General features: G+C 41.8%; 1 protein-coding gene across 2 annotated transcripts in view; it reads left to right on the top strand.

The window, feature by feature from the left end:
• Positions 1-18912, top strand: part of SLA2 (Src like adaptor 2) — a 41240-nt gene extending 22328 nt beyond the window's left edge. For both annotated transcript variants that reach the window (XM_072631425.1, XM_072631424.1), the window contains 4 exons: positions 3968-4071; positions 16494-16643; positions 17822-17954; positions 18495-18912. In XM_072631425.1, coding sequence (XP_072487526.1) covers positions 3968-4071; positions 16494-16643; positions 17822-17954; positions 18495-18642 — 535 coding nt within the window. In that variant the 3' untranslated portion in view covers positions 18643-18912. The remainder of the gene's footprint in view (positions 1-3967; positions 4072-16493; positions 16644-17821; positions 17955-18494) is intronic.

The raw sequence follows: 18912 nt of genomic DNA, 5'->3' as shown, positions 1-18912 counted from the left end.
TTTAGCTGCAACTTCCTCATTTCTTGGGGTTTCCTATATTAAGAATATCAGTACTAACGTGATTCAACTCCTCCAATACCATGTCAACTCAATGGTCATTAGATAAGGATGTCCCCTTTAGAGTACCAAAGGTTAAATTTGCCAGGCCTAGAGGCCTGAGGGCTACCCAAGTCTTCCCTTACCTCTATCGGAGGTCTTTGGTTGGCCAAACCGGATGCTCATATGAGAGAAAGGACGTTCCAGAGTCGAACAAGGGTTGAGCTTTATTTCAGGGTCTAGTTACAAGTGCAGGGGAATTCTTCCTTAGGAGGGAGCGAAGAATCTCCCAAGGAGGCAAAGATCTTACAATAAGAGATTGGAAGTAGAAGTATAAGCGGGGAGAGAGGGGGAGGGGAGAGAAGAGAGAGGAAAAGCAGAGCCTTGTTGTCCTGTCCGCTCCGCGCCCCTCCACCCCAGAGAACTTTCAGGCTTTCCTGATCCTACTTAAACTCTCCAGCAGCATAGTTTGCATCTGAATACCGTGCTGTTAGATAACAATAGTGTGCCCAGATCCGGGACAATCTCAAGGGCGGGGAGAGCTCTCTCCCATCACGTTTCTCACGGGAAGAGGCGGAAATACACGAGATAGCTCGGTTCACCTTGATTCCCAGTCGTTTCCTGGGGGGTCTCGTGAGAACTCTAAGATTTAGAAGTTCCCACCTTTACCCGCCCGAGACTGTCCACATGGAATTGAGCTTCCAACCCTAGCAAAATTAATATTTTCAGACATCTAAAAACTATGTGATCATTAACACCTACTGATTGGTCCTTTTTCTAACATTCTGCCACTGTCAGGACAAAAGTATTAGGGGATGAAGTGTTTTTCTTTACTTCATGGGTTGCCATAGTCAGAGAATTCAGATGATCATAGAGTCTGAGCTGAAAAGTAACTTAGAGGTCATTGAGTCCAATCTCTTTATTTTACAAATGAGGAAACTGAGACTGAGAGAGGGTTAGTGACTTGCCCAAAGTCACATATAATAACAACAACAAATATTAGCTAATATTCATACAGTATTTACTTTGTGCCAGACACTGTGCTGAGCACTTTACGATTATTACCTCATCTGATCTTCACAACAACCCTGGGAGGTAGGTGCTATATTGTTTCTGTTTTACAGATGGGGAATCTGAGGCAAACAGAGCTTTAGTGACTTTCCCAAAGTCACACAGTTAGTAAGTGTGTGAGGAAGGACTTGAACTCCAAGCAGTCCCAACTTTAACCCAATGTTCTATCCATGAAGCCAACTAACTATCACCAAGTGTCTTTCCTGCTGGTGATGAACCTCCCCATCCTCAGCTAAACTGTCCTCAGAAAACAGACACAGAATATTATTAGGAGCACAGTGGAATATTTTTTCCAGCATGGCAAAAGCTTCTAGATGGGGTCCTTTGGGTCCTGTGGGTGTATGAATGGATATTTCTCTCAGAATCTAAAGTTAATCCTCAACTTTCCCAACCTCAGGAATTCAAGTGATTTTATTAGTAACCTCATTTTCACTTTCCCACTGGCAACCACTGCACAATCACGACTACTTGAGGTAGAGAAAAGAATGAGATGCAATGTGTGCAAGTTTGTAGAGCTGCTAGTATCCTATTAGGTGTTTTAGGGAACTGTCTCCAGTCATCCTGATCTATATCAGGCCACTGAACCCAGATGGCACTGGAAGAGAAAGTGAGGCTGGTGACTTTGCACAGCGCTGCCTCACTTAAATCCAATTCACTTGCATGTCATGGCATCACCTTCCTGATGTCAAATTCCTCTTCAAGAATGAAAGACAAACAACACCAAGAAGGTGTTTTCCTGGTCTTGTTCACCCTACCCTTGTGAGCTCCCTGTGCATTTGCTGCATATTTTTATTGCCTGCCTTTTAAAACAAGTTTTATGTTGCAATTATGCCCACAAAGTGTAGTGCAAGTCCTTTGGGCTCTGAGGTCAATCATGCAAAGTCAATGATTTGGTCTAGTGACAAAATAGAATACTTTATGTCAGGACATCTATAGCCACTGTCAGCCACAAGTTTGATGCTAACAAACTGACCATTATATCTGCAAAAAGGAGGAGGGTATCTGTCGTACTATAGATTTCACAAGTTATAAAAAGAGAATATTGTCTGAAATCAACGTTTTGGGTTTGTTTTTTTTTTTAATTGAGATGTTAGCACAAAAGGTTACAGAATTCTAGGGAATTACTAGCAAGAAAAAATGTTTTGCATATTACCAATTTTATTTTGTGTACTGTACTTTATGGGTTATTTCATAGTTACTGTGTTAGCAAAAGTGCCTATTTTCAGAATTAATGTTTTGTTATAAAGAATTGTATGTAGAAAAGTGTATTTTCAGCAAACTCTAGCAAAAGATTACAGTTTTTGGTAGTCATGTGAACTTAACCTGCTATTTCTTTTTTAATCTTTTTTAATATTTTTAAATTTCCTCAGTTAAGTGTTAAAAACAATTTTTAACATTCAATTTTAAAACTTTGAGTTCCAAATTCTCTACCTTCCTCCCTCCCCACCCCCATTGAGAAGTCAAGCAGTGTTTTGTAGGTTATACATGTACAGTCATGCAAAATATATCGGTAATAGTCATGTTGTGAAAGAAAATACAGACCAAAAAACTCAAGAAAAATAAAGAAAGTTTAAAAAAATAGTATGCTTCAATCCGTATTCAGATACCATCAGTTCTTTCTGTGAAGATGGACAGCATTTTTCATCATAAACTTCTCAGAGTTCTCTTGGACTGTTGTATGGCTGAAAATAGCTAAGTAGTTCACAACTGATCATCTTACGCTATTGCTGTTAGTTTGTACCCAGTACATTTCACTTGGCATCAGCCCGTGCAAGTTTTTCCAGGTTTTTCTGAGAGCATCCTGCTCATCATTTCTTATAGTATAACAGTATTCCATCATCATGTCATACCATATCTTGTTCAGACATTCCCCAATTGATGGCCATCCCCTCAATTTCTAATTCTTTGCCCCTAGAAAAGAGCTGTTGTAAGTATATACACATACAAACACACACACATACATATATATTTATACATATCCTTTTCCTTTTTGTTTTTTGTCTATTTTGGGATACAGATCTAGTAGTGGTATTGCTTGGTCAAAGGGTATGCTTGGTTCTATGCAGCCTTTTGGGCAATAATAACAGGCCCCTTCTAAGCTGAAAGCCATTGCCTTTAAGAGTTTATGGCCTAAGGAGCACAGGTGATGCCATAACCCACTTTAAAGTTAATTTAGGCATTGTTCCCCAAAGACTATAATTCTCAGAAGACTCATGGAACCATAGAATGTCAGAGTTAAAAGGGACCTTAGTTCAAACTCCTATTTTACAAATCTGAAAAAAGGAAGCCTGGAGGCATGCAGCTACTCAATGTCAATGCCAGGGCCCAAATCTAGAGCAAATGAACTGGTTCCAGGGCTGGGCCAGCCCCATAATTCCACCAGTCTAGGATTATATCTCCCACAAGGACACCAGGGAGGGTTTCAACAAGGCATGACTACTGACCACAAAGGTATTCCCAAACTCCCTACCTCCCTTGTTGTGGGTCTATCATCCATCAATTTACCTAAACATTTCTCAGGTGTATTTGTGTTCCCCTGCTGAGTAAATTTGACCTTCCTTCCAACTGTATTACACTTTTGTCTTTTTAAACTTCAAGGTGGGGGTGGAAGGAGAGAATTTGTCAAATCCAAGAGTCTGGACTTTGGCAAAACATATTATGTCTAACCATCACTCCCTTTCTATTTAACTTTGTACACCCTGGTTCAAATTTCTTGTCCTGGGAAGATATACAATGAGGGAAGTGGATAGGGATAGGAGGGGGAAGGGGAAAGAGAAGGCCATTCAAGATACACCAGCAACCTAAGGCTCAACCACTGAGTGGCATACCAGTGTCTTGACTTTCCCCCCTTCTTTTCTAGATGGCTCTACGAAGGGCTGAATCGAGAGAAGGCGGAGGATCTCCTTCTTCTCCCCAGTAACCATGGAGGCTCCTTCCTGATTCGGGAGAGTCAGACCAGGAGAGGTACATAGAGGGTTGGGCTGGGCTTCAGTAGCTCAATTATACTATGGTTTTGAAGGAGGAATTGCTTTTTTAAGTGTCCCATTTTCCAAGTGTCCAGAGTTTGACAAAGAATTCAGTTTGATCCAATGAGCATTTATGAAGCGCCTGCTATATACCAGGTGCTGTAAGCTAGGCCTTGAGGATATTAAAAAAATGAAATAATCACTGCCTTTAAGGAAACAGTAATTAGAGGGAACAACACCTACACAGGTAAATAAATAGAAAATGTATAAAAAGATGACAGTTCCAGGTTCAATCATTGTACAGGTCAGTTGTCTTGTCTCTCTATATGGCCACAGATGCTAATCATAATCTTGGTAACTTAAACATACAGATTCATAGTTTTAGCTATAAGGGAACTGGATCAGAGGGTATGGATGATTCAATGAAGCTCCATCTGACCAAAGAAGGGGAAAAGAAAAAAAGAAAGGAAAAAAATTCCATGACATTGGTTCTACTGAGGGCAGTTAGTATAGCAACTTTGAAATCAATTAGTGGATAAGCATTTACTAAGTGCCTACTATGTACTCAGTACTGTTCTAGCGATATAACCAGCAAAAATGAAACAGTCCCTGTCTTTAAGGAGAAAGACAACATTTACATTAATAAGTGTAACCCTGATTCAAAGGGCCAGTGGTACAGAACTCTCCTCATCGGTGAAGATCGGTGCTCGGAACCTGTGTGAGGGGCAGGGACGACTTGGAGAAGCATGAAATAGGAAAAATCTCTTTTCAGTCTCTTCAGTTGCTTCAAGCCTCCAGCTTCATGAGAAAAGCTGGACAATGCCACCTCACTTCATAACTGTAGACAAAATAGATGCCAAAAAAAGACAAAGTAAATGAGGGAGATGGAAGGGAAGGAAAGGCACCAGCCCTTGGGGAATCAGGAATTAATAATTAATAATAATAATTAATTATATTAATAAATTATATTAATAATATTAATAATAATAAATTTAGAAGTTAGCTAGATTAGAAGACGAGGCTGGAGCAATTTTGAAGGAAAACAGGATTCTAGGAAGCAGAGGCGATGAGGGAACGCATTCTAGGCAGGGAGTATAGCCCAGAGGTATGGAGATAAGAGAAATGGCGTGTTGTATTTAAGAGACAGCAAGAAGGCTGGTTTGACTAGACCAAAGACTGGCGAAAGGAAAGCACTAAAACATAATAAGGCGGGAAAGGTAAGTGTTTATATGCGATCCAAGATGTTTGGGAGTTTGTTTGGGGGTAGCATGTGAAATGGTCAGACCTCTTTAGGAAAATCACTTTTAGCACCTCCAAGATCTCAGAAATGAATGTTTTATCCTCAGAAGCCTACCATCATGGTTATAATATAACTGGACCTAGATTTGAATCCAGGCTATGATTTTTTTTTAAGTCTTTCTTTAAAAAATAGATTTTTGTTGATATGTTTTGTTTCTTCATCACCTAGATTTCTTCCCATATCTACTTCTCTTTTCCCTCCTAAAGAGCTATCTCTTACAAAAATAGCTTTTTTTAAAAAAAAAGGGAGGGGAAAAAATCAGCAAAATCCATCAGTACATTGGGAAAAAAATCTGACATTATAGGCACTATTTCACAGCTGTGGAATATTGTGACCTACGGTCCCCCCTGACTTCCCCCAGCCCCCTGGCAAACAAAGGATGTGTCTTCTCTTATCTCTTCTTTGGGGCCAAACTTGTTCTTTATGTCTGGAAACAATGGGTTTTAATCGACTTGCATTGTTGTAGATATTATGTATGTTGTTCTCCTGGTTCTTCTCACTTTACTTTGTATTAATTCACACAAGTCTTTCCATGCTTCTTCATAATCATCGTTTTCACTGTTTCTTATAGCACAGTAAGATTCCATTATGTGTTAACGAACCGCGATTTGTTTAGCCATTCCCCAACTGATTGACATCAACTTTGCTTCCATTTCTGTACTGCAACAAAAAAATGCTGCTATAAATATTTTGATGTCTGGGTAGGGAGCCTTCCTTTTTGTCAGTGACCTCTTTGAGTATATTCTGGCTCTGATTCTAATGCTTGGTTTGACTTTAAGTCTTTTCATCCCTCTGTTTTCATTTTCCCCTCTGTAAAATGATGGGAGTGGACTAGACTAGATGATCCTATCCTATGGTTTCCCGTGACCTTCTGCTGCCTTTGCCCCCACACCAAACTAGTACCAAAGGGCCCAAGTCCATCTAACCCACCATGATTTGAGGTTATAAAGGTCAAATCTCAATTATCCTGGTCCTTTCCCTCTCCCTCATAAGAGATGACAAGGATAAAACTTTATGCTTGCCCCTTGGAGCAGTTCTGAGGATGATGTTGAAGTCCTGCCTAATCTGGGTTTGAGATTTCATTGTAGATTTTTTAGTGAGCCAGAAACTTTCAGAAAGATCCAGAACCATCCCCTCTTGAACTGTTCTAAAAAAGACTTTGCCTATAGCTAAACCCTCCCATTTCCTCAATTCTTCATTGAGATAAAATACAGACATGCCACTGCTTTCTTTTCTCTCCTATTTTAAGCATTACTTGTAATCCTGTCCACTAAACATTTAGGAACCTATTCTTCCTCATCCCCTGCTGCAAATCTTCAAATATCCTGGACTCTCATATACCTTATAAATTATCAAATAAAATCTGCCCTCCTATTTCCTGTTCCTTATCTTAGGCAAAGGCAGTGAGGCAGCTCAGTGGATAGATAAACAATCAGTCCTGCAATCCGGAAAACCTGAGTTCTAATCTGGCCTCAGACATTTACTAGCTTAATCTTGGTTTGTCTTAATCCACTGAAAAAGGAAATGGTAAACCACTCCAGTATCTTTGCCAAAAAAATGCCATGGACGATATTTTCCACGGGGTTTGGAAGAGTCAGATATGACTGAACAACAGCAATCTTAGATAAGAGATTATTTGCAAGGTTTAGTTAAGATCTGAGTCTGCCCAAAAGAATCACTGTCAACTGAAGGCAGGACATGAAGAGGATATTTTGGTAACTATATTGTCATGGTTTTCAATCAGATTCTTACATGTCTTAATGTAAGCTGTGATTCAAAGTGTCTTTGAACTCACATGGACTGAGTTCAGTCTTGAGAATTTTTCAATAATCGTTCTTTGGCTTTTGTCCTCCCCAGGGTTTCCTTTGGGGAACATCAGAATTTACCTCATGTCTGTTTCCACAGAAAAATGAAGAGCCCTCATTCCCCATGCAAGCATACAAGCTAACAACATATCCACTAAAGGACATATTTTTTTTAATCCGACCAATAAAACAAAATCACTAAGGACTCTCATCTGATCCCATAAATAACCAGGATATCTCCCTTTCCTTTTCTGATACATCTTCAGACAAAAACTCTGATTTGGTAGGGACTCATGCAATCCACCTACTATAATGACCCCCAACTTCCCCAAAGGCCACTCCAGCATCATAGTGACACCAGGGAGTTGAGGCTATGTTACCATGTAGAAAAAAAAAACAAAAACAAACTTGAGGCAACTAGAAAGTGTATCCCACCCTAACCAGCACAATCTACCTGATTCACAGTGCAGTGAACCCTTTCTCAGTTAACCACTTTGTATGTTTTATCGACCATTTACCAAAGAAACAAACTGAATCAGTTTTCTCCTTAACCAAAGGTTTGACCAAGGAACAAACAGAATCAGGCTGTACATGTGTTATAATGTGCTTACTTATTCTCATTAAGCCAGAGAATTATGCATGCACAGGAGTCAGATAATAATTCCAAACTCAGAGTTAAGCTGAAGGAGACCCTTTTTACACATTTAAGCAATGCCAATGACAATGCCTGTGTCAACCCAAATGATAGTCTCCATATGTGTTAACCATAGGAAAGTTTCTTAATAGGATTGTAAATACAATAAGATAAGAGAAGGGTCAAAGTGTCCATTGAAATTGTAGATCCAGTTTAGAATGGACCAAAAATGTCTTTCTCCTGATTGGCCAATCCAGGTTTTAAGCCTTTCTCAGGTGATGGGGGGTGGGAGGGAGCCTTCTCAAACTGGTTCATAGTGTGTATGTATTCACACTTCTATTTATGGTGTATATACAGGGTGCCCAAAAGTCTTAGCGCAATTTTAAGCTTATTTATCACTATAAAATATGTAAACTCCTTGTCAGGGATTTTTTCATTCTTTCTACTTGTATCCTCAGAGCCTAGCATGGTGCCTGGCATACAGTGGGCCTTCATAAACACTGATTGATTGAATGAAAGTTCAAGTGTAGTACTTCTCATTTCTGGTTCCTGCAGGAATCATATCAAATCAGATCCTTTTCTTGGTCCAGGAGCTCCTTAGTCACCCTTCCATTGTTCCTCCCCTGTGGCCAGATCTCATTCCTGCTACTCCAGGTATGACCCAGGAACTCCTTAATGCTGCTTTTTGCCTAATGAATCAGGCCGTTGGCCAGCATTTATGTAGGCTAACGACGCATCAGCTCCACTGCTGTCCTACTAGCCATGAGATTGCCAGAGGCGCTGCCCTTTCCTCTTCCTCCGTTTTCCCCTTTCATTTTTATTAATGCGACCCAGGCAGCAGAATGGTATAATAATCAATAATGATCATAATTAGTATCCTGTTTTACAGGTGAGGAAACTGAGACAGACAGAGTAGCTATTGACTCCCCCAGGGTCTCACAGCTTGTGTTGAAGGCGGAATTTGAACTAGGGACTTCCTACTTCCAGGTCCAGCATTCTTCTCACTACTCCACTTAGAACCAGGAAGACCTAGGAATCTCACCTGGAGTGTGTTGGTAAATGTTTAATAACCAGCTTGGGAGGTGGACTGAGGGTGGAGAAGGTGCCCATGACACCTTTTTTTTTTTTTTTTGCACTTAATAGTATTTTATATTTCTCCAATTACATGTAAAGATTGTTTTCAACATTCATTTTTGTAAGGATTTTGAGTTCCAAATTTTTCTCCTTCCCCCTCCCCATGACAGCAAGCAACGTGTTATAGGTTATACGTGTAAATCCATGACACATTTTAAAGTTTAATCAGCATTATTAACATTTTCTCCATCACTTTCTTAAGTCAAGATAGTCAACAACAAAAATCCATGATTTGTAGCACTTGCCAATTTCCAAGATGTAAATGGTCACCCAGTGGAACTAGAGCCTTAGGAACTGGCCTCAAGGTACCCAAGCATCCTGGGCAAATGGCTTACCCTCTCTGTCTCCCAGATACCTTTCTAAGACTACTGTAGAAGTGACAGGTTTCTGTCTGCATGGGTGGAGTCAGTCAATAAAACTCTTGTCAGTCAATGAATATTTATTAAGCACCTACCGTGTGCTGGGGATAGAAAAAGAGGCAAAAAGACAGTCCCTGTCCTCCAGGGACTCAAGATCTAAAGGAGGAAGCAATGAGCATGCAAATGTGCACAAATAAGGCAAGTACAAGATAAATGGGAAATCATTATCAGAGAGAAAGCCCTGAAGTTAAGAGGGGTTGGGGAAGGCTTCCAGCAGAAGACAGGATTTTAGTTGGGACTTCAAGGAAGCCAAGAGGTAGAGATGAGGAGGGAGAACATTCTAGACATGGGAGACAGCCAGAGAAAATGCCTAGAGCCAAAGATGGAGTGCAGATGAGAAAGGGTGGTAGCAACAGTAAAATCAACAGGCCTAGGCAACAACTTGAATATGGAGGGTGAGAGGCAATGAGGAGCCCAGGATGACTCCTAGGATGTGAACCTGAGGGGCTGGGAGGATGATGTTGTCCTCTGAGGTTATAGGAAAAGTGGGGAAGGTTTGGGAGAAAATGAATGAGTTTTGTTTTGCACAGATTGAGTTTAAGATGTCTACTGGACATCCGGTTTAAGATGACTGAAAGGCAGTTGGAGATATGAGATTGGATGTCAGCAGAGAAGCTGGGGCAGGAAACATAGATTTAAGAATCATCAGCATGGAGATGGTAATGAAATCCATGGCATCTGGTGAGATCACCAATGAAATAGAATAGCTGGAGAAGAGAACCCGCAGGGACACCTATGACTGGAGGGCAGGAATCTGGAGGAGGAGCCAGTAAAGGAGACAGAGAAGGAGCAGTCAGAGAAGTAGGAAGAAGACGGTCCTGAACACCTAGAAAGGACAGTGTATGAAAGTGACAGTAATCATCATCAACCATGGCAGCCACCTTCGGAGGAGAATGGCGGTGGAGAAAGAGGTAGTAGAAGCAGCTTCTGCCTGCAAAGTTCTCTAAACTGATGAAATCATAGATCCAGCCCCCCCCCCCCCCCCAAATCGTTGTATTTTTTAGCTGCTGTATCGCTTCATTGATTTATACTGAGCTTTTGGTTGGCTAAAACCCCCAGGGCCTTTTCAACAGGATACCCTAAACCTATACTTATTTGATTTTTTAAACCTAAGTACAAGACTTTTGCCTTTGCCCCTCGACCACGGGTGGGGAACCCGCAGCCTCCCCTAATTGTTCTGTAAAGTTTGGATTCAGTCAAAGGGCCACACTTGAGGACCTAGAGGGCCACATGTGGCCTGGAGGCCAAAGATCCTGCACCCCTGCCCTAGATTTTACATTTTTCCCTAGTTTCCTGGATTATTTGTATTCTAATGGAGAACTGTTGACCCTAAAGACTTCAAGCCCTAAAGGAATGATTGTCTACTAGAATTTGAAGTACCAGGAGAGGACCGGGCAGATAACTGAAAGAGCCAGATGGCACACTGAGCCTGGAGTCAGGGAGACACGAGTTCAAATCCAACCTCAGACATTTATCAGCTGTGTGACCTTGGGCAAGTTACGTCTGTCTGGTTCAGTTTCCCCAACTATAAAAACGAGATGACTTCCCAAGTTCGTTGTGAGGATCAAATAAGACAATATCTGTCAAGTGCCCAGCACATAGTAAGCAGCGTGAAAATGCTAGCTTTTATTTGTATTTTTCTATTTGGGGGTTGGGGCACTTGCCTTTAGACTACATCCTTGCTTTGAAGCCCGTCCTATTTTGATGAATTGACTTATTTTCTGCTTCAACTCCTTATCTTTTTTTAACCTGCTGTTTTACAGTTGAGTGATAGGAGCAGGAGCTTTGTGTTTGGAAATCAACAGCAACAACTTTCCTGCCAGGTCAGGGGCCCTGGAGGAGATGGGACTGTGCAGCTGGGGAGTGGGGGTGGAGCAGGGGAGAGAAGTAAGTAAGTGCATGTGCCAGGAGACCAATCAGTATACAAACAGGAAACCACAGGGCTCCTCTAGCTGAGATCCCAGGTGCCACTGAAGCGAGATAAGGGCCCACAGATGGTCCCCAAGCAGACAAGGTGCCCCTGGAAGGGGAGAAAGTACTGAGAGCGCTTTTCCACAGCTTGGACACTTACATACACATACCCTTGGCCACTCCACATATACAAAAATACCCTTACTCCCTCGGACACCTCTCTTTCTCTGTCTTTCTCTGTCTCTATCTCTCTGTCTCTCTCCCCCTCCTCCCTTACCTCTTCTTCTCCTTCCTCCTCTTTCTCTCTTCCCCCCTCTCTCCCCCTCACTCCCTTTCTCCTCTCCCTCTCATTTCCAGAGTTCAGAACCCTGGGGTAGATAAACAGTGAATGAGAATAGGAGGTAGGCTTGACTTTGTTAGAACATCAGAAGCATGTCCCCAGCCCTTGACTTGGTCTCTTGACACCTCAGGGACAGTTTCCAAAAGCTGTGCCATAGTCACCTTTCCCTGACCACCTCAAAGTTTAGAGCCAGCCCTTTGCATCATCAGTGTTGGCATCAACAATGAGATTTAGCCCCAACTACTATAAGGTCCTGGGGGCTAGAAGAATGCTGGATAAAATCCCTGCTCTCACAGGTTAGTTGGAGACAGGAAAGAAACATGAAACCATAGTGGACCTGGGAAAACTTGGATGGGTAAATGCAGAGTGGAGTAAGCAGAGCCAGGAAAACAATATATGTGCTGAGCACAACAATGCAAGAGGAGAGAAAAACAGCCACAACTAAACAATCAAAACCAAATGTTTACACCGTCCCGTTCCCCGCCACAAAAAAAAAAAACAAAAAACAAAAAAACAGAAAAAAAAACCCAACTTGAGAAAGCATCTCTTTCTGTCTTCTTTGCAGAGGGCTTGAGGACTGTGGGTATGTAAGCACTTCGTAGTTGTATGGGTTAGTTTTGCTAAAGTATGCCCCCCCTTTCTTGTTTTATTTTTTGTTATAGGGATAGTTCTCTTGGAGGGAGCTGAAGGGAGGAACATATTGGGAAATGTAGATGACTTTGAGATGGAAGATATTAATACAAATTCTTTTTTTAAAACATACCAGGCTCTACTCAGCCTAAATGCTACAGGAATATAAAGGGAGAGTGATTGCTTAGGGCTGGAGTCCTCAGGAAAGGTTTCATGGAGCAGGCAGGATTTGATTTGGGCCTCACAGAAGCAATGGTAACTGACAAAGTTAATGAGAATTTGAGAGGCATCACTTTCAGGAATAAGGAAGTGGTAGACCTACTGTATCATTTCCTGGTTAGACCACATCTGTTCATAGACTCAGAGCCAAAATGGATCTTAGAGGCTACCTAGTTCAACCCCTTCTCATTTTACAGATGAATCATGAGGCTTATAAAGGACAAATGACTTGCCCTGCGTTCACACAGGCAGTAAGGCTAAGAGGTAGTATTTGAACCAGGATTCCTTGACTTCAAAGTCAGTGTTCTTTCCATTGTACCACAAAGGGGTCTTTTATTCAATTCTAGGCACCAGGACTTAGGAAGATCATTGATAAGTTGGAAAATATTCAGAGGAGGGGCAACCAGAATGAGGAAAAGTCTCATGTTTCTGCCATGTAAGGGATAGTTAAAAGAATGGGACCTGTTTAATGTGCAGAAGACTGGGGAAAAAGGGGGGGACAAGGGACATCATGTGGAAGAGGGATTAGGCTGGCTCTGTTTAGCCCCATTGTACAAGGAAAATTCAGGTTCCATGTCAAGAAAATCTTCTTAACAACTAGAACTGTCTAAAAGTATAATGGCGGCAGCAAGGTGGCTCAGTGGAGAGAGCACCAGGCCTGGATTCAGGAAGATGTGCCTTCTAGATTTGCGTTCAAATCTAGCTTCAGACACTTCCTAGCTGTTCAACCCTAGGCAAGTCACTTTAACCCTGTTTGCCTCAGTTTCCTCATCTGCAAAATGAGCTGGAAAAAGAAAAGGCAAAGCACTCCATCGTCTTTGCCAAGAAAACCCCAATCGAGGTCACTAAGAGTCAGACACAACTGAAAACGACTAAACAGCAACGACAGAAATACCTTTCCCCTTCCCCAAACCCACTGAGCCATTCCCTCTAACCAAGAAAAACAATTAAGCAAAATCCACTTGATACAACAGTCTCATTTGACAACATTATGCAACATTCTGTACCCAAAGTCCTCCATCTCCAGGGATGGCCCAGAGCCAGCTGGTACTGATTGACTTTAGATGATTTTTAAATTATCAGTAAGAGCATTTACACCTCGGAAATAGACCAGGTACAAATCATGACTTGATTTTTTTTTTTTGTCTACACATAAGCAAGTGATGGAGAAAATGTGATGTATTTTAAACTGAAAAATGTGTTATGCAACCTTTTTTTTTCCTGGAGAACCAGTTATTAGTTACCAGGACACCTCTGGCTGCCTCTCCTAGAAGATGAGGGAGGTGCATTCTTCATCTTTCCTCAGAGATTAAGATTAGTTTTAGCTTCATTTTAGTGTTCTTTTCATTTACATGGCTTACGTATTGATTGTGTGTTCGGTTTTCCTGTTTCTGTTTAAATCTTCTCGTATTTCTCTGGATTCTTCATATTCCTCCTTATTTATGGCAAAAATAACTACATCAGTAATCACAATCTGTTTAGTCATTTCCCAATTTATGGGCACCCACTTTGTCTCCGAACTTTGTTTTACCATCACAAAAGGTGCAGCTATAAATGCTTTTTTTTTTTTTTGGTCTTTAACCTTCTTGGAGTAAATGCTCAGCAGTAAGATCTTAAGAGTTTGCTAACAGAATTTTAAATGTAGTCTGGACAGTACACAGTCACTGTGTTTTGGGTTTATTTTTCTTTGTCATTTTCTTTTTTCATTTTTTCGATGGTTTTCTTTCTTACAAGGGTAGGTTCACTCGATGGGGAGGGTATATCAGAAAGAGGCTACTATCGAAAAAACAAAGTGCATAAATAATACTCTTTTTGGGGGAGGGGAATGAAGTTTTGGTAAGTAACCAATGAGAACCTGTGAATACCCAGAGCCACACAAAGGAGGCCAGAGTCAAGAGTGCCAGGAAACAAGTAGCAGTTTTATTAATTACTTTCAGAGTGAGGAATGCTCTACATGCTGGAGTAAAGGCACGGGTTTTATACAGAAATCACAGGTGGGAAAAGGCGGAGAGTGGATCATGAACAATCATTTCCAGGGCCTGAGTAATTTCCCATGACAAGTCCATGAGTGCAAGACAATACAGGTGTTCTGGAATCCTGTGAGGAACAATATTGTTTCAAATCTTTGGGGGGGTCATTACTTAGGGCCCCAAACTGGTTCTACAATCTTTCATTCACTTCACTTATGTACATAGGCACAGGAATATATTGATTGTAAGAGCGTTGTCAAGGGTTTGATTGATCATTTCAAGCTGCGTTGTAAGCTTCTGACTCAGAAGCCAGAAAAGGCAACTCTTAGAAGTCTAAATTATTAGTATATTCACTACACATATCATATCGATTAATCATAATCCCTTTTACAGATTAAATACACAGTATAATTGGTGTGTCTATCTTCCTGCAGGTGCATGCTTTTAGAAATGAACTATAGCTCTTTTCCAACCACAAGTTATTAGGGGCCATTTGATCACTCACTGCTAAAAAAAACTTTTCAGAAATTGAAAGGTGCCAATTCACTTCAATCACTGATCATTAAGAAGTATTTGCTGAATCAAATTGTCCCTAACAACTCTAAAATTTAAGCAGGGTAAACCAGGATGAGTAAAATCAAAATTTTCCCTAAAATTGAGGACAAAGTCTTTTGCCCAAAACTTTGCGAAGCCACACAGTGTTAAATGAAAAGAGTGAAAACTAAAGAGGAGATTCTGAAAATGAAGAGGTGATATAGTTATAATGACCAATGTTGGCTCAGGAATAACTCAGAATGGTAACTGTAACTCCCGCTTTGATAGAGAAGTGGTGGACTCTGGGTGCATATCCTGTCAGAAGAGGTTACTGTATTTTGGGTTTATTTTTTTTGTCATTTTCTTTTTTCATTTTTTTTCATGGTTTTCTTTCTCACAAGGGTAGGTTCACTGGTTGGGGAAGGTATGTCAGAAAGAGGCTACCAAATAAAAACAAAGGGCATGAATAAAACTCTTTTTGGGGGAGGAGAATGAAGTTTTGGTAAGTAACCAATGAGAAAGTTTTCAACCACCTAGTACTTACTGGGCATACTGAGTGGTCAGCCCAGATTTAGGCTGGGAAAAGCAGGAAAATCTTAGAGCATGTCCTCAGTTTCCCCATCTATAAAATGGTGACTGGTATTAAACTTTAGGATTTTGTATTCCTCTTTCTAGTCCACCTGGGGAGTCCATCTCTAGAAGTCTCTCATAAAATGTAGATTTTCAAGACCAGATGAGATTTTAGAGAATCAAATCTAACGCCCTTCATTTTACAAAGGAGGAAAGAGAAACTCAACAACTTTGCCAAGCAACGTTCATGACAGTTGGGGATAGAAAGCAGGTTTTCTGTCTTCCAGTCCAGGGTAATTTTCTACTACCACACATAGCCCCTCAGGTAACAAAATTGACAAAGAGAATTTGGACTGAATCGTCTTCTTTCCTGTCCTAAAGAAACATCCTCATGTTAACCCAGCAGTCAGTACTTGCTTGTGTGGGTCTAGCTGGGAAGGGAACTCCAGGCACAGAAGAGTCCTGGAGACATGGGGGTCCTTAGGGATGTGACTCATCATTGGGGAACAGGTGTCCCTTCTCCCAACTATCCAAACCTTGGTGGGGACATTCAATAACTTTCCTCAAAAATACAGTTTTCTTCAAAAATTTGCTTCACACACACAAAAAATTAGTCAGTAGGGTTTATTGGTTTTGCCTTTCTTTATATGTCCAGAGCTTAGCGCAATTCCTGGCACATAGCTGGTGCTTAATAAATGCTAGTTGACGATTGACAACATTTCTAACCCAACCTATTCTTTTTCCCATAATTACGACCAATTCTTCATGGTTTTCAGTTGAGTTAGGGACCAAGCTATGGTTCCTTCCCTGTTCTGTCTCATGACCTTGTATCTACCCAAAGTCAATAGTCCCTGCTCCATCAGGGATTGGAGGCATTTTTTTAGCTGAAGGGTGTGAGCCTCAGCTTCACTCCCGAAGACCTCAGGGGTTTCCTCCACCTTACCTCCTCTATAGGTGCTTACTCCCTGTCGGTGAGGCTGAGCCGCCCGTCCTCTCGGGATGTAGTAAGACACTATAGGATTCATCGCCTGGAAAATGGATGGTTGTACATTTCTCCCCGTTTCACCTTCCCGTCCCTCCAAGCCCTGGTGGACCATTACACAGGTATGGGGTTGTAGCCAATGTTTGGAAAGGCCAACTGGCTGGTCCTTGGACACGGAAATGAGGGAAGTAAAGACTTCAGACACCATTCCAACCAGATGCAGGCAGTCTCCTTCCCTTTCCATACCCTATAACCCAGGAAAATATGTTAAGAAGCACAGAATGCAGAACAGAGACCGAGACATAGGATTCCAGATACCTTTGATTTTAATCCTGGGTTTGACAGTAAATGGCACCTAGAGCTAAGGAAGATCTGAGTTCAAATTCTGCCTTAGACACTTAGTAGCTTATTTTCCTTACTTATATCACAGAGTTCAAGAACAAATGAAATAACATACATAAAATGCTTTGCAAACCTGAAAGTGCTATATAGATGCAAAGTGTTTATTCTTATTATCTTAATTGACCTTGGGCAATTTTTTTCTTTTTGGGCCTGTTTACTCCTCTGTAGGATGAAAGAATTTGACTAGAGGACCTGTAAGGGCCCTTCTAATTCATATGCCGTCACTCTAAGCTTCCAGCTGGCAAGATTTATTTCCCATGGCATTGGTTTAGCAGACCTTTCTCCAGAGCAGTCATACATTTCAGGGCAAGATCTGTCTTGGCACTGCCCTCAATGCGTTTGTTGTATGGGGGTAGGAGTAGAGGTCATCATCATGGGGGTAGGGGTATTCCTTACAACCTCAAGTTACCTTATTATGTCTAACATATATAGTGAGTGATAACCATTAGTTTTAGACTGTCAGACCTATAAGGAACCCTTAAAATCAAAATATCCCTCAAATGTCATACAGTGAAGTCAGTGGCAGAGCCAGGATTGCAACCTAGATCTGACTGCAGGCACTAATACTACAACACTAATACTATGGGGCAGCTAGGTGTACCAGTCCTGGAGTCAGGAGGACCTGAGTTCAAATCCAGCCTCAGACACTTCACACTTACCAGTTGTGAGACCTCAGGCCTAAGTCACTTAACCCCAACTGCCTTGCCTTCCCTGCTCCAAAAACACCAAAACCAAAACACTAATATTACGATGACTCAGATTCCTTGTCTTGGGGCCTTGAAAATGATGCAGGTAGGCCTAGCTGGTCGGGCTTCCTCTTGGGGTAGGGAAAGGGTGGTGGCTAAGCTGGGTGGGGAGGCAGGATCTAGGTGAGTGACATAGGATAGCTCTTCCACAGAAATGGCGGATGATCTCTGCTCCCTGCTAAAGGAGCCCTGTGCCTTTCATCAAGTGAGCCTGCTTCCTTCAAAGAACATCCCACCACCAGTGTCTGTCCAGAGACCAGCTCTCAACTGGAAAGAAGTAGACAGGTAAGAGGCACTCCTGACTGCCAGGCTATCTCTGAGGGTGGAGAAGTGCTGAACCCTTGGGAAGTTCACAATCTAGATGAGGAAACTGAGCTTACAAGGAGGAAACAATGTGAGAGGATAAAAAAATACTAAAAAACTATGAGCTGCTAGAATAGTTAGGAAAGACTTGTTGGAGGTGGGATTTAGCTGTGGCTTAAGGGAAATACAGAAGTGGAATAGGTAGAGAAGCAAGAAGACATTCCAAATCTGAGATAGCACAAGTAGAGGCCCAGTAATAGGAATCTCATTCAGAGAAGTGATGAGACATTGCATGGTGTATGGCACATAGTAGGCATTTAATATATGCTTGTTGACTGGACAGCCCAGGAGCATGTTGTGGGACCAGGGATCAGACTGGATACATAAAGGGAAGACTAGAGGATGGAAGGCCTTAAATGAAAGAGACATTTGGGCAATGGGGAGCTGTGGCAGGTTTCTAAGCCTTAAGCAGATGGAAGACATCCACGATCCCTGATCTTGTTTTCTCCTCCCTCCACACAGCTCTCTCTTGTTCTCAGAGGTGTCCTCCTCAGATGACACCAGTCCCATTAGTGCGGGGCTCCGAGAGGCATTTGGCACCTATCTCAGCATGACTGAGGACCCATTCTTGGACATCAGTGGCCACGAGAGACTCAAGAAGGGGAATTAGGGCTAAAGTGCTTTGAAGAGGTTCTCTGAAGAGGTTCTCCTGTGCCCTTCTCCTCTCCTCTGCCAACTCTGGAGAGGTGATATGCGAGGACTCTCTGAGCAAACCTTCTTTAAGGGCATTTCCTCTTCCCATGTGGTTTCACAGGCTAGTGGTGCCTCCCAAAACGGGACCTAGAATTTGCCCAGTCAGGGCACTGCAGCCTTCTCTTGACTGTCACTCAACTGGAATTGTACCAAAGCCCAGGACAAAAAGAGGAAAATCACTCCCTAA

This window comes from Notamacropus eugenii, chromosome 1 (genome assembly GCF_028372415.1).
Source record: "Notamacropus eugenii isolate mMacEug1 chromosome 1, mMacEug1.pri_v2, whole genome shotgun sequence".
Taxonomy (NCBI): domain Eukaryota; kingdom Metazoa; phylum Chordata; class Mammalia; order Diprotodontia; family Macropodidae; genus Notamacropus; species Notamacropus eugenii.
Note: the sequence above shows the minus strand (reverse complement) of the source record. Positions and strands in the feature narration are given on the sequence as shown.